Raw genomic sequence first — 16,226 nt, forward strand, 5'->3', positions numbered from 1 at the left:
ATGCAGACCGGCAGATATTATTTATGTGTGACTGAAAGGAGAGGGAGGAATCGAGGATGACGCCCAGACTCTTGACCTCTTGAATAGCTGGTTGGATTTGCATTTAGAGATGATTTTATGGAAAGTATCCCATCCCGATCTCTATGTATGGTGAAGGGTATGTGATGTTGCGGGGTTAGTTTCATTCCAAAGGTCAAGGGAACATAGAAGAAAATTGGTGTCCTTAAAGGTTGGATTTTACCTAATTTCTTACTTAAGGTATTGAGATAAATTTCCAAAACATGAATTTTGTATTCCTATTTTTAGTCAACTTAAGCATGGGCATGTAAACTTATGAGCACCACTGTAAGTGATATTGATTTAAATGTAATTTCCAAAATGCTGAACTATTCTGATCTCAACAACTTTAGTTGGGTTCGGTGTTTGTTACCACACATTCTGTTCCGCACTCAGACCACCGACACACACAAGCACATGTAGGCTACACACACAAATCCTCAGACAACCCTGCTAAAAAAAAAATTACCTTTTCCAGTGCTTGGTCAGTGTTTCTGCTACTGCTATCCCTCACCCAGTGATCACCTCACACATTACACACTGAACCCCAATGCTTCCACATTAGGACACACAGCTGAGGAACCAGATTATGCTATGGTACAAAATCAGGCCATTTTGTCAGCATCCATGAGGCCTGGTTTGTTTGAATGTGACTTCAGGCAATCTAATCAGCAGAGATTATAATCAGAGCAGGAGCAAAGACTGTGCACCGTGGATGCAGAGCTCTCTCCGTGTGGCTGGTTTCCTCTTGAGAACGGTGCAGACAACAAATAAGAAATGGTTTCAATTTTCATAATAGTCCAGTTGTATAATCAAGTGTAATCACTTGAATCAGGGCGAGCAGTGAAACCTGCTGTCACTGATCTGTGAGAATGCCCCCAAATGTATTTGAAACATTATTATTATCCTATAATTAATATAGTATAATAATCATGTTTATACTGTTTGCGTCCACACCTCTGGCAAGCATTTTCTCTGTTTCTCCTTGTTATATATACCAAATTGTTACAACTCAAGGAATTTAAGGACCCAACAGCAAAGAGCTGTTAGGTGTATAGGTGGAAGATTTATTAACAAAAAACAAGGTTCAAACCAAAAGATTGGGATAACAAAACGGGAACAAAGAGACCAAGGCAAGGCAAGGCAGCTTTATTTGTATAGCACATTTCAGCAACAGGGCAATTCAAAGTGCTTTACACAAGGACCAGAGGGAAATCCACACAAGAACACAAAAACCCATCAACTACAACAACAGACAAGAATTATCTGACACAAGACAAGGGAAATACAAAGACTAAATACATCAGGTAACGAGCAAAACACAGCTCAGGTAACACTAGGGCTGGGGAACAGGTGGAACACATTACAGAACACAACAGAACTAGACTACTACAAAATAACCAGGAAACAGAAACCGAAACCATCATTGGGACCTTAAACAATCAAGACAGGAAAACCAAAACATACACAATCATCACAACAAATATTATTATTGTATATTCTTTGTCATTTTTTAATGTAACTTCAACCAGCCTAATGGACTACAGTTGGAAATTAGCCCTCGGGCTACAAGCTGCTATTTTTAAGTGTACTGCTGGACATGTTCATCAATGTGCATTGTCCTGAATTAAAAAATAAATAAAAAATAAATAAAACGTTTTATTTTTTTTATATTGTATCAACATTTAAACTAATTGGGAGAAGGCAGAATTTTATTTTCTATGTGAGAACATTAGGGATTTGTTAAAGGATGTGGTGTGAGGGTTACCCTTATCACGTTGCTGTAGCGCCACCTATAGGTGGACTACCATCCACTTTTGTTGGTTGGGTATGTGTCCACATGTCTATGGGTGTCCCTGTGTGAACTGTAAACTAAATTTGGCTGTAATTGCACAATGCGTTCAAGAATTAAATATGCCTGCCACTTAAAGTAGTTTTCATAAAAACTTAATGTGTTGCTGATTCATTACTCCTTCAGTCTGTAAAATGTAAGTACTGAGCATGAACTGATGTTTATACTTTCTCTAAATGTAATCAACTAACTTTTGATTTTTGAAATTTAAAAAAAGCAAGAACATCGTCACATTCAATAGATTGTATCTAGCAAATTATTTAATGTTATTTTTCTTTTATACGTATATTAAACTTCAGTCAGTCTAGTGAAACTCCGACCGGTCCTCTTGGAATGCAAAATCATGCCATTTCTAGAAAGTTTATCAAATCAAATTTTCAGACTAAACTGTGTAAGTGGTTCACAAACAAAACAAATGGAGCCAGGGTTTTTAATTTGCTCACTTTGTTTACTTTTCAAAAGAGAAAAGAGCTGGGAAACATAAAAATAGCTTTAAAAAAATATATATAGCAGACACTTGAAATACCTGGAAAAAGATACGGCTGGAGATAAATCAAAAAGAAACAAAATGATTGCAGTGGAATCTTGACACAGCTGCAAAGTGTACACTCCCACACCAACCATGTAACACACATCAGTCAGCCTACAGCCAACACCAGACACTGAGACTAACCCATATTTATCACAGTCACACTCCCCCCTGGTGGGAAGAAACAGAGCTGTCAGATGAGGCTTTCTGCCCTGTATGGAAGTAAATGGGAGAGATAAGTTGCTCTTAAATGAAAGAAAAATGAAGAACGTTCTGGGAACAGATTTAGGAGGGCTGGAGTTTCTGTATACTTAGAAAATCAATCACAGTGAAGTCTCACAATTCACCTTTGACCCTCCCTCCCTTCTGTTGCACAGGACATGACTCAGTCCTGGCCGTCTCAGCAAGCCTTAGGGGGTGACCGGGCCCAACGAATCCTCTATAACCCTAAGGTAGGTGTGTTTGTTGTATATGTCTTGTTTATCTTTGATAATTAAAGTGGAACACCCCTAAAAAGTGTGTTTACAGGTCTTGGGGAGCACTATTGCGCATGTGTATAAAACCAGTTGTGGCTCCAGAGAGAGCTGTGCAAAATTGGATACATTGCCTTAAGTCATGTCACTTGAGTCAGTGTCAGTTGGGTCTGAAGACTACAAGTTTAAAATTCTGGGTGTTTGGAATTAGAAAGAAGTCAGCTTACTGGAACCTGCTCCTCAGCTCTGCTTCAGGCTAGCAGTTTGAGGCTACAATAACCACTACTACCATAACACAACTGCACCTCCACAGCGAACTCTGGTTGTTTTTTTTTAATCCTTTTTAATTGCCCTTCGTGACAATGTTATACCGTAGAGTAATGCAAAATCTTTGTAGTACTCTTTTAGATTGAAGGTTCTTTTTATTGTGATTCCGCAAAACAAAGAAATATGTAAAGCATGATTAAAATATGAGCATGCCTCTTTTAAAAACAAAGATAAAAACTGCGTAGTAGAATTGAGCTCCATGAAAAATATATATAAAAACAAAAACCAATAAATAAGCATTTAGGTATGTAAATAGAGTTTTTTGCTCACAATCTTTTGTTCTCCCTCTTTCCAAAGGAAACAAAACTACCAACTGCACAGCAAAGGCAAAGTATGTGAAAACATTTACTGAGAAGGTTTGCTTGTCTGATATGTGCAAAAATGTACAATTGGCTCTCTGTTAATACATTGTTTGTTGCCTGGTTTTAAATATGTTTTAACTCTCTCTCTCTTTTGCTTTCTCTCTGTAAGATCGGGGGGATGTACAGCTACGAACGACCCGTCACCCTCGCGTGGCACCTCACAAATCGTAAGTGGGTAATGAGGAAACCTGATCCACTGAAGGTCAAGCATAGACAATATAATATATCACACACATGATGTATGTTTTCTTCTCAGCGACTTTTTTAAAATTACAAATCATGGACATCCTCGTCAGTACAATCACAGGGAACAGCATTAAGGAATTAGACTTATGGGTCAGCACACACAGGGTTTCAGGCTACATAACAAGGTCGGGTCAAAGGTCAGTTAACATTCCTAAAGCTGTCAGTTGAGACCGATGTGCTCCTGTTTGTTACCTCTTTACATCCTCCTTTTACGGCGAAACACATGTTCAGTGTTGTAAGCCAATTGCCTGTTCCACATTATCACACAGCCTTTGGGATGTAACATTTTCAAAACATTTGGAAGAAGCCTTTTTTCCACAGATTCTGAGCCCTTTTTTTGCAATGTAACCTAAATGTACCTAATTACATATATTAAAAAGACAGAAATTAGTACAATATGTAAAGGTCATTTGACACGTTTGGATGCAAATTTGTGAGGCTTTGAGAATTGAGTTATCTTTGTTTTTGAAATATAAGTGCAAATCAAATAGGTGCTACAATATCTTTACTTACTTACTTACTTCAGATTATGTGTATCCATTTCTGGCTAATACAGTCTCTTGGTTTGATCACACAAGCTCATTGTTGTGGAAGTTTACTGTAAAAATAACCCATCAATTTTTTTTATTTTGATCAACATTTTCCAGATGACTTAAAAGTGTTTAAAACTATGGAGGCACCAATCTGATAAGATGGATTTGTAAAAGAGCGCGCTGGTTTCCAATCAGTACTCAGTATTGATAGATATCCTGACTTATCAGAATCGGCACTGGGAGAAAAAAAAATAGTATTGATGCGTCTCTATTGAAAATCCTAGTGTCTGAGTCTGTGTTTCATTGCTTACAGAATGCTTGCTGATGATCTGAAGCTGAGCAGTGATGATGATGACACTCAAAGGGTAGGTGATACTACTGTATGTCTCTATTGTTACTGGTGAATAATAATAACATCAGCATTATTTTTTAGTAAGATTAATTATCCAGCTTCTTGGAGAAAGTCTGAGAGATGAGAGAAAAAAAAGCCCTTCTTCTGGAAAAACTGCGGGCTTGTGGCAGTTATTTTCAGTTTAATTTTAAAGTTCATTTGGAATTTTTCCATGTCAATATGTATTTTTGAAAGTATATAAAAGTAGTAACGTTGTAACAGCAATGTAATGTTGTTATATATTCTATGTATTACTGGAAGATGCATGTTTTGTATGTTAGCAGTGTCTTCTAATCCCATATGGGACAAATATTAGGTAGAAATAATAACTGACACATTGAGTAACTAAGTAGTTTTGATCAAAGCTGGACATATCTTCATGTTATGTGCATGCTTAAAAAGGCAAACAGACAGTGAAGGAGAGTGGGAGAGAACAGAAAAAGGAAGTGTGAGACAAAGCGAAACTGAGACTATGACTGGATTGTTTGGCAGCTCCTGCTAAAGGATGCCTGTTTTTCTGGTAGTGTTTAATTGTGTGCACACACACACCTATACACAGTTTGGCACAACTGCTACTAAGAATATTTAGACAGCAGAGGTAAGACACTGAGTGAAGCCAGCCGTACATTATGCTGCTGCAGTAGATAATTACTTACTGTTTTGTTTTTTCGGTGTCCCTGAAGGTAACTCATGAGTCAACTTCCTGGGATGGACACAGGTACTATATTACAAATATCAAGTGTGTATTATGGATATGAGCTTTGGATGTTTGTCTGTAAACAAGTATCTGTCTGCCGCCCTGTGTGTGTGTGTGTGTGTGTGTGTGTGTGTGTGTGTGTGTGTGTGGACTCCACTCGGCTGTGTATGTTCACTGACCCCTCTCTGATGTTTGTGTCTGTGTGTTTGTGTGTTGATCGACAGCCTGTCAGCACAGCGAGTGCACACACATGGCAGGCGGGTGAGACATTCCAGCTCAGACTCTTCAGGCTCGGACTCCACCGCTGGGTCGGGAAGCAGCAGCTTTCACTCCCGGAGCCCCAGCCGGAGCCCAGACGTTCTCCCAGATCCTGCATCGCCTGCCAACACACAGCCAACCCACAGCCACAACAGCAAGGAGGTAGCAACGCTGACCCACAGCCTCCTCTTCTTCTGCTCTCTATCTTCTCTGTCCATGCCTCGCCTGTCTGTCTCTTCCTCAAGTAAATTCTCTGCAGGGAGAGGTGGCCTCGAGGCAGTTGACGGCAGGTGTGGGAAGGGACAGAGGAATGAGGAATGCCATGAGTTGTAGATGGGGAGGGTGAGGGGCAGAGGTAGCTTTGGTCCAGTCTTAAAGAAGAAAGCCCTCGGGAGGTGGAAGTCATCAAGACTCAAGTTCATGTTTACATCTACAACTAGTTACCTTTGCTTTCAAACCAACTGTCCACACAGCTAATATGGACTACTTCCAAAGCATTATCTTAGATAACTAGTGAATGGGTCACTTAGTGCTGTGGTGTGGAGTGTGGTAGGTATGACAGGCTTTTGGAGGTGTGCAGCATTGTGGGTGAGATGTGTACTATGTGTGGAATGAAGGGGAAACCTGCTCCTCTTTTATGAATGGAAGGCCCTGTATGACATAGTGGACTGTATTACTAAACATGCACTACATTGGGCCCCTATAGAGAGGGAGGGAGTGAAGTGTGTGTTTGGGGGTGGTGAGGCGGAGGGGTGAACACCATGTGTTTTTCATTTACGTGGACTGTTTAAATGTCTCCCAAGGAAAAGATGGGGGTTGGAGTTATGGAAGCAGTGAATTCAGAGTTCTAGGTATTGGGAGAAAGAAGGAGGGACAGAAAAGAAGGAGGGAGGGCAGTTGAGACTGTACAAGAGATGCAGTGTCTTCTCTGGAAAGAGGGTGAGGGATGTGGGGAGGGGGTCACTGTTTGACTTGAGGAGTAGAGGTTTAATTTAGTTCCTGGTCAGCAACGAGAGAAAGAGAGAACACGCGAGAGAGAGAGAGAAAGAAGTTTGCTCTCCAGCCGTGAGTATCCTCTTTGTTTTTTTCTATTTAGTAGAAACGTCTGCTTTCTCATGTGTTCATCTCATTTTTGGTTACCAAGCCAGTTGTTGAGCAAACATTAAGTGAGTCATTTGGCATAATTGGCTGGGGGTTGAGCTACTGTAAGCACAGATGTGTGCTGTGAGACTGTGTAGTAAGTAGGCTATTGAAGGGAGGTTATAATGTCAGTTGGAATTTTTGACAGGCTCCAAGAGTCATTATCCAGATTCCAATTTTTGGAGTTTAAATTGTTTTAATTGCAGCTGAGTCAGTGAGGTATTTGTTATGTGCAGTGAGTATAGTAATATGTGTCATTCCTCCCATGGTTGTCTCTGCTAGCGCCTTGTTATCTCTGAACTAGTACAGAAAAGAACATGTACAGTGGAGTGTAACAAATAGATTTGCTCACATATCGCACTTAAGTACAACTTAGAGGTAATTGTACTTTACTTGAGTATTTCTATTTGCTGTTACTTCACACTTCTACTTCACTACTTTAATACATACATATTTCAGAGCTTAAGTTACTCTATTAATAATTAGTTTTTAACTTTCTAATTATCTCCTTTTTAAATTATAATACATGCTGTATGTTCCCTGCAGAAATGTACTTCTTATCAAGTCATTTTAGTCCATGATTGAGTCCTCTTGGACCTCTTATTTTCTTAAAATGTGAATAAAAACCACCAGCGCAGTAGGAATATTTTAACAGGTTTTCAATGCAAATCAATTTGTTTTGAGTATTTTTTTTAAATCAAGTTTTTCAAAATTCTAGTAAAGAAACACACTTTACACTTTCTTGATTCAGTTAATTCTTTAAAAAATGTTGTTTGAATTAAAAACACATTCTTTCTGGACTAACATAATTTTTCAGGAGCCAATTGTTGCTGGAATTGTTTATTTGGGCTGAACTCCTTAACAATGTGTGAAGTAGTTAAAATTAGCTTTTATGTACACATTAATACATCAGTAATAATAGTCCAATAAAATAATGTATATATGACTATGCAATAGGTCAAACATTCTTCTGTACTTTTGAAACTTTGGGTAGGTTTTGAAAATACTTGACTCAGATTTTCAATCTCAATATTAGATTCATTTAGTTTATGATTTAATATTTATTTTTGGTTTTCTATGCTCTTTCAAGACTGATCACCCGTCTGCGGCCCAGTGGCAGTTGGATAAATGGCTAAAGAAGTCTCGGAACAAATCTGCCAGCAGTGACCAGGATCCCTCCCAGGTTATTGCAGGAAACCTTCCCTCTCCCAGCACTCAAAGAGCCCCATCTCCAGCCAGGTCGTGGGACAGCAATCAGGAATACAGCCCTAGCCAAAGCCCTATTCCCAGCCCACAGTTTAATTACAGCCACAACAACAGCCCCCTACCTAGCCCTGGATATAGCTACTGCCCTAGCCCCAGCCCATTTCCCAGCACATGCCCAAGTCCCAGCCCTAGCCCAAGGCACAATCCGATCCCTAGCCCGGTTCCAAGTGTATGCCCCAGTCCATGTGGGAGCCCGAGAGCAAGCCGTAGCCCCAGCCCTATATCTAGAGACCCTCCAAGAAGACCCAGTCCCAGCGTACCTGCTCCTTCCAGGGTCCGGCACTACCCAGAGGTTCGGACAACACAACCTAGCCTAACAACTAATCCCCACAGGACAAAAAATAGGATTACGCCATTGCCTTACACCAACACCAAAAGTAAAACTACGAACAGTACTCATCTTCAGCCAACTCATCAGCACAAGATCCGACCCACAGAGAACCAAGACCAAAGCAAACCCAAGGCTTCTACTCTTTTAAACTCTAACCAGAGTCACAGCCAAAAATCTAGACCTAAACCTAACTCCCATCCAAGTTCTAAACAGCTCTCTGAGGCTCCAAAAGCCAAACATGCATCACATATAGAGCAAATCCAGAGTAGCAGATCCAACCACAACTCCAACCACAGACCCAGGCCTTCATTTCAATCCAGCTTACAACATAGCCCCAAAACAGCTAAGCACTTAATTCCAACTAGTCGTGAAACCAACTCTGATCATAGTTCCCATTCCCAATCTACCTCTAAAGCTTCTACTAAATCTAATACTGGGTTGAACTCTAGATCAACACCCGGCCTTAAACATAGGGCCAAGTCTTCTGAAGCTACAGCGCCAAATTCTGTGCATGTCGACCTTACAAAAACAACACAAAAGAAACCCCATTCCAAGGAACAGGAGGTGGAACACAGGGGAGATCATTTGACCCAAGCAGAGGGGAGAAAACACAAGAGAAACGAGAACAGACATCAGGAAAAACAACCAGGAAAACAGGAGAGAAAGGAAGACAGGAGGCTGGCGGAGGAGCAGCTACTGAGACGTCCCTGGATCCAGAGTTCGGCAGAAGAAGAGGAGGAGGAGGCAGAGGAGGAGGGAGTGATAGAGACGCGGAGGAGGAGAGAGGAGACTGCAAGAGGGGAAAAGAGGAGGGGGAGGGAGCAGCAACATAGACGTGAATGGCAAACAGTCCAGGCCAAACAGAGACTGCCTACCAATACCGAAGGAAGGACAAAAAAGGGAGGGAGAAGTGAGGAGCAGAGAGAGTTACAGCCAGATCCATCACCTCCTCCGTCACGTTCCCCAACTCCTCACAGACCATCCTCCTCACCCTCTGCCTCGTCGTCTTCAAATTCAGATTCAGAATCGGAATTTCAGGCTCCGATCACTAAAGTTCCGGCAGACTCCACTTCTCACAAGAGACTCCCCAAGAGAGGGCAACAAGGCCCAGGCAGGCCTGAAGCCAACAGGCCGAAGGTTGTGCAGCCCAGAATACCAACCTCAGGTAATCCAAGTGAAGGGCAGCAGAGTGAGAGGAAGCAAAAACTCTACACCCTGGTCCCGTTCGGGCGTGGTGAACAAGCTACAGCGCCTTTCCAGCGAGGGCTTAGAAATCTGGTGGTGCAGATAGACCTCTGTCTTCTCAAAAGGGTCCCGGACAGCACTACTAGTTCTACTGTTAAAAAACCTTCCTCTTCCTCATCCAAGGATAAGCAAAGAGAAGCTATGAAACACCTTTTCGTTCCTGAGTCTGTGACAAAAGACAGTAAAAGAAAACGCAAGGTAGACAACAGCATATTTACCCTCTTCACTGTTGAATTTGATGTGTAATTGTGCATGCACAAATATGAAAGCAATGATACGGGCTTGTTCTTCAAAGCATGCGGATGTGTGTTTGTGTGTGACCAGTTGGAGAACAGTGTGTCACAAAGTGAAAGCAAGAGGAGTATTCCGTATGCAAATGACCTCTCAGGCCATACAGAGTCTTCATCTCACACAGCTGACTTTGTCACCGAGACCACACACAACGGGTGAAAAAACAACTAAACACACCACTTTCTCTCACATACACATGTACAATCAAGCTGTATACACAAATACAATAAGCATATTTATATTTACACCCCATGTGTGTTCGTATACGTGCAGGTACTTGGAGGAGTACTTGGACAGCAAGAGGCCGTTGTCTCCCCTGTCTCCCCTGTCTCCACTGTCCGACAGCCCGGAGTCCACCAAGCCTCCCCTCAAAACAAAGACTTCAGAGCAGCATCACGTCCATGTCCACAAAAACAGAGACAAGAATAGAGATTCGGCTATAAAGGTGATACAACTAAAGCACTTGTTTGGATCATCCCAACTTCATTCCTCACAGCCTTTTGGTTTATTTCACATCTTTTTCTTCACCTGTGCACTCAGCCCAAGATGGAGGTGGAATGTGTCAAAGTGTCAAGACAGCCCCAACCACCACTAGAGTCCTGGGGCCCTGCAGGACACAGGGGGACCGTGCCAAACAATGAAACGTGAGCATCACTGCATAGCCCACACTGCTTGATGTTTGTTAGATACTAGCCTGGATCAACAGAATAACATTTCCAGGATAATTGTCTGACATCCGGCGCCACCTTCTGCTCTCTGTGTGTTGCCGTTCTCAAACTCTGTTTGCTTTGGAAAACAACAACAAACTTTGACCTAGCAAGCTAAAATTGCAAATTTGGAAAAAGAAACGGGGATCGTGCAGCAAGGCCAGCCTGCCTGGTTCTTTTAGGGACTGATTGTAAAGATTTACAAAGAACATGTTTATGACCTTAACTATCTAACTGGGACCGATTGGTGGGATTGCAATGGGCAAAGAACACACGCGATATGGTGAAAGCAAATTATGTTCAACCATGTATCCAGCTGATTTAAATAGCTCACATTACTGTACTGTGTGAACAGTTACCTTTTAATTATTTTGTATGTGGCGTTTTCTTTTGCGGAGTTGAAAAGTTCCACCAAAACAAGTTCCTTCTCAAGACTATGTTGCAGAGCCACCATCGCTGTGTCCGGAGTGATTGGTTTAAAGGTCCCGTGGCATGAAAATTTCATTTTATGACGTTTAAAAAAAATAATATATGAGTTCTCCTAGCCTGCTTATGGTCCCCCAGTGGTAAGAATTGGCAATAGTTATAAACTGAGCCCTGGGTATCTTGCTCTGCCTTTGAGGAAATGAAAGCTCAGATCGGCCGATCTGGAATCTTGCCCCTTCTGAAGTTATAAGGGGCAAGGTTACCTCCCCCTTTATCTGCTTTGCCCGCCCAGAAAATTTGGCCCAAACTTGAGAGTGGCATCATAGCTTTAAAACGAGCAAAGTGGCAGTTGGTCAAGGCCACACTTTCAGCCTCCACCTTGCCCCCCCCCTCTTTAAAAGCTACAGACTCAGAAATGGCACATCCTAAGGAAAGATCATTGTGGGACTGGCTCTAGTGGCTGGAAATCTGCACCAAGGCTGCATTTCAGCAAAGAGACTTCAGATATGGTATTAGGGGGACTACTGAGGTCTACATAAAAGCCTCCAAAGAGCACCATGTCATGGGACCTTTAAAGAAATGCAAACAACCCAGAGTTTTTTTTCTCCTATCCCAGAATGTATCTGTGGTGTGGCCAGACCTATCGCTGTGGAGATAGGTCTGGCAATGCGAGACTAGTTAGATACACACTCACCAGACAACTGTCTGTTGTGACTTACTGGTGACAAAAAAACACTACAGCTGCACTGTGCTCATGTTTTTGTATTTCTGCCCATCTTAGTCCGCACCATGCTGAGTACTACTTACATGAAGCTAAAAGGATGAAGCACCGTGCCGACGCAATGGTGAGTGCTTTATCTTTGACTGAATGTAAATTGCTGACAGTTGGGATGTTGTACAATCATTGACATTTTTGAGGAAATGGAACTACTTGCTTTCTGATGTTTGGCAACATTTTAATGTGTTTAGTAAGCAAGTAAGTAAATCTTGAGTCAAACAAACATAAGATACATTCAGCCATTTTACGCTGCGTGCAGTTTTTGTCTAAGCTAGGCTAAACACCTCCTGGATACATCTCTCTACTGCACAGAGCTGAAGTAATTTCAGCTAATTCCTGCTTGTTTTAGACACTTAAGGCTACGATATGCATGTATTGATTTAATATTTACTCTCAATGTTACTTAAACGTTGGATTTCTTATTTCCAGGTGGACAAACTGGGGAAGGCTGTGAATTACGTTGATGCTGCTCTCTCCTTCATGGAATGTGGGAAAGCAATGGAGGAAGGGCCTCTAGAGGCAAAGTCTCCTTATACCATGTACTCAGAGACAGTGGATCTTATTAGGTATACTGTACACTCATGCAAAAACAAAAGCAAATAATTTCAATTTGAGAGACAAACATACACTCACAGATACCTATACACCAACTGCAGCTCAGTTTTAACAGTCCTGTGTCTCAAGGTACGCAATGAGGCTGAAGAGCCACTCTGGCCCTGGGGCAAGACAGGAAGACAAACAGCTGGCGGTTCTGTGGTGCGTATGTCATTTCCTCTGTTTACGCCACATCTATCATCACTCTGAAGGACCTGTACTTTGAGGATGATTTGTGGTCCATCTGAGTCTCATTGACGTCTGCTTGTGTTGTCCACAGTTTCCGGTGCCTTGCCCTCCTTTACTGGCAAATGTTTCGCTTAAAGAAGGACCATGCACTGAAATACTCCAAAGTTCTCCTGGACTACTTTAAGGTATAACTATAAAAAAACATAAAATAAAAAAATATCTGAGGTTCCATTTGCATAGACACATTAACATAAACTACATTTTTTTGTCCTTTCAAGTTTGTGTTAGAATTTCAACATTTGGGTGTGGATGACTTGTTTATGGTGTTATTACAGACTTCTCCCAAAGTGGCTTCCACACCGCCCTGTTGGAGTGACTCTGGGAAGTAGGTGGATAATTACTTGTGCATATTTCATGCTCTCTGTTTCATTAGCTTGCATTCCAGCCACTGCACCTTCATTGATCACCACCACTTTGTGTACGTGTTATCACTTCCAGGGGTACAGAAGGACCCCCGTCTTCACTTTCACCCAATGCCAAACACCTTGGACGGGGTTCACACGGGGGCAGCGCCTTCCCCTCTGTCATAAGCATTCCCCAACGTATCCACCAGATGGCAGCAAATCATCTGAACATTACCAACAGTGTCCTGTACAGCTATGAGTACTGGGAGGTGGCAGACAACCTCGCACAAGAGAATAAAGGTATCCATCTAATGGTTGAGTTGAATTGATATGAAAATAAGCCACGTTGTGTCAAACAACGATGTTTTAAGAACACTGTCTGTCTTCCTTTTTCATTACAGAGTTCTTCAACTACTTAAATACGTTGTCTGGACCGTTGACTCTTCACAGTAGCATTGCTCACGCTGTCCAGTACACCAGACAGGCTCTTCAGTGGATACGCATCAGTGCCAAACTTAACTAACGACGGGGAGGATTTACTGTAACCCGCCCGCTGGATCTCCAGGTCTTGTTTAAAGAGACAAAACTCTGGATCTCTACGCAGCTGACAGAACAGCACTGATACCTACTGAGCTGTGTGAAATGAAGGGGGATGAAATCCCATGGAGCCTGATCATCCTCATAGGATGCTGGGGTGCTTACTGTGTGCACAACCTTCTGAACGAGTAGTCTTTTAACTTCTCACAGATGAACTACATGCACCTTATTCCTCATCATTGGATTAATCTGAAGAGTTGCGTGTGCTATGGATTTGAAGTCTCTAATCATTTGCCAAATGTCCCACAGTGACAGGACTCTCATACAGTACAGTTCCATGTCTAACTTTAAACTTTTCGTACTTCAGATTTAATTATTAACCAGTGGACTGTTTCTCTGCTGCCAAAACAGGAGAAGATGCTAAAAAAATAGACCAATCAGTCATATACCACTTTCTCCGAAGTAGGACATTTGTCTGCATCTTTTTCTAATGAAGGTTTTAATGACTCTTCTTTTTTAAATATCTTGTATGTGTTTTTACTGTGCAATATTTGATGGATTATCTGTTTTTTAGAAAAAAGAAAGACAAAAGGAACAATAACCGGAGAAAGAAAAATGTTGGTTAGCTTAGTTGCCAACCTCCAATATCTCTTTTACGCAAATGTTATTTTTGTCCCTGTTTTGAGTATGGGATTATATAATTTAATGAATAATGAAGTTTAAGAGGTCACTTACTTGTTTGTATGTGTATTGTCTGAGGTCTAGTTCAGGAGTATGCATTTTAAATGCCCAGCTTCTTACAGTATGTGTGACACAGGTAACCGCATCACTATCGAGGTGATAATCCTTTACCTCTAATTTGGGTTATGTTCCATGTTTTAACGGAAGGCTTACAATGTTACCTGTGAGTCAAGACTTTCTTCAAATCATCAGCCCAAAAGACCTCTTAAAAATCAGGATTCTTTTGTTTCACCTTGTAAAAGTCAGCCAGACAATCAAACTGATTTGCCGTTTTACTTTCATTCATTTTCTTTAAATTATTTGAGTTGCTCAACAAATAAAATACGTGGGCGGTGATTCAGAGCCATGCAAGTGTGACATTTTTCCGATACAGGCATGCACACAGTCTTTGATTCGGAGACTTTTGCATCATTATTGGTATTTGTTTATAAACAAGGATGCCCCAAAGACACGTAGCGATCCCATGGCCCCCTGTGCCTGCAGCAAACCTGGTCTCTAAAACACAATGCACAGCTTTCTCCTCGAAAAACACCCTAATGTTTAGGAGAAGCATCCCACTGACTATTCTGCTGTGATTGTCTCACAGTGTTTTTTTAATTTCATGATCATAAACTTTGTAGACAGGGTGTTAAATCATGTGTTAATGTATGGATGCATTAGTCTTGAAAAGGAAGAGGCTCTTAGGTTGTTTACTCTGTCTCTGGCTTTATTTCTATCACTGACACACAAACACACTACAGTCCAAATGACAGTGTGTGAGTCAGACTCCTTAGTCGGCCCAGCTGTGCAGAGATCTCCCTCTCTCTCTCTCTCTCTCTCTGCACACTCACACATTCATCAGTCACTCTCTGACTATTCATCACTGCAACTATACTTCCTGCTACACGACACAGTCTCAAGTTGTGCATGAAACTTCAGCATCAGATGTCTGGTACCATAGCAACAGAGAACAACCAATAAGGGGTCTCTTCAGGCCATGACAAACCTTGGGTCAATAGCATCATGGTGTTTTTGATTCTGTGAAATGGGGTTTGATGCAAACTAATCTAATTTTCCTTCCCTGTATTATGACCTTTTTTTATTCCACTGTCGTTAATTTAAAGATGACTGTTATGTAGGCTAAAATTAAGCAGTCCATATGCCTTTGCCATTTGATTTAATATCAAGTAAATCAACATAAGTCTTCATGCTTTATGCAATTTACCCGTTGTTATCTTAAATGATTTTAAAGAGCTAGATCATGCACGTGTCAATAAGTCTAAATCAAATCAGGCACTGGTGTAACCTACAAAAACAGGTTGCAGCCTGCCGTTTCTGTCTGCATGACCTTATTTTACTCCATGATAATTGAATTCGTTTAATGAGCTTCTGAATAAGAGAAGCACTGACAAGTGACACAAGTGCACTATTTATTTTTGGGGACGAGTGTAGCCTACATGGTTGTTATCGTCTGCGGACCACCATGGTTACAGCCTGCCGTTACGCTGCTGGCTCGTTCAATCTGCACGTGCCTCTGCGTCACGGCCGTTATAGTGGCCGTATGCCGGGCCGTCTGAGGACAATCTCGGAGCCAGACAGTAGGAATACTGGGAGGGGGGAGAATCCTAGACTAGGCTTTTGATCGACTGTCTACCGTAGGAAAACAGGAGGTGTGAACACAAAACATCCTGGTTTAAGCCGCAGGTAACAATCATGTAGAGTGCGATAACCAACGGTTACTTCTACATCAAAAAGCTTCACACCAACGGCTCTCTTGCTCGTGTCGAGGCCATTGAGTAAATCGGTGCGGAAGTATTAGAGTGTGAGGTTTAAAACTGTACAAAGCTTCTATTCCAAGAGCCATTTTATACAG

The 16,226-nt window shown here is 41.6% G+C and overlaps 1 protein-coding gene across 1 annotated transcript in view; it reads left to right on the forward strand.

The window, feature by feature from the left end:
• aff3 (AF4/FMR2 family, member 3) overlaps positions 1 to 14,710 on the forward strand; it is an 18,256-nt gene extending 3,546 nt beyond the window's left edge. Inside the window, exons 3-19 of the mRNA XM_034885702.1 lie at positions 2,816 to 2,890; positions 3,536 to 3,569; positions 3,710 to 3,767; positions 4,693 to 4,744; positions 5,454 to 5,488; positions 5,692 to 5,887; positions 7,956 to 9,905; positions 10,032 to 10,153; positions 10,272 to 10,443; positions 10,539 to 10,642; positions 11,913 to 11,976; positions 12,339 to 12,475; positions 12,594 to 12,665; positions 12,784 to 12,877; positions 13,028 to 13,077; positions 13,191 to 13,396; positions 13,498 to 14,710. Coding sequence (XP_034741593.1) covers positions 2,816 to 2,890; positions 3,536 to 3,569; positions 3,710 to 3,767; positions 4,693 to 4,744; positions 5,454 to 5,488; positions 5,692 to 5,887; positions 7,956 to 9,905; positions 10,032 to 10,153; positions 10,272 to 10,443; positions 10,539 to 10,642; positions 11,913 to 11,976; positions 12,339 to 12,475; positions 12,594 to 12,665; positions 12,784 to 12,877; positions 13,028 to 13,077; positions 13,191 to 13,396; positions 13,498 to 13,619 — 3,543 coding nt within the window. The 3' untranslated portion in view covers positions 13,620 to 14,710. The remainder of the gene's footprint in view (positions 1 to 2,815; positions 2,891 to 3,535; positions 3,570 to 3,709; positions 3,768 to 4,692; positions 4,745 to 5,453; positions 5,489 to 5,691; positions 5,888 to 7,955; positions 9,906 to 10,031; positions 10,154 to 10,271; positions 10,444 to 10,538; positions 10,643 to 11,912; positions 11,977 to 12,338; positions 12,476 to 12,593; positions 12,666 to 12,783; positions 12,878 to 13,027; positions 13,078 to 13,190; positions 13,397 to 13,497) is intronic.
• The last annotated feature ends 1,516 nt before the right edge of the window (positions 14,711 to 16,226 follow it).

The sequence above is a fragment of the Etheostoma cragini genome, chromosome 11, assembly GCF_013103735.1.
Source record: "Etheostoma cragini isolate CJK2018 chromosome 11, CSU_Ecrag_1.0, whole genome shotgun sequence".
Classification (NCBI taxonomy): Eukaryota; Metazoa; Chordata; class Actinopteri; order Perciformes; family Percidae; genus Etheostoma; species Etheostoma cragini.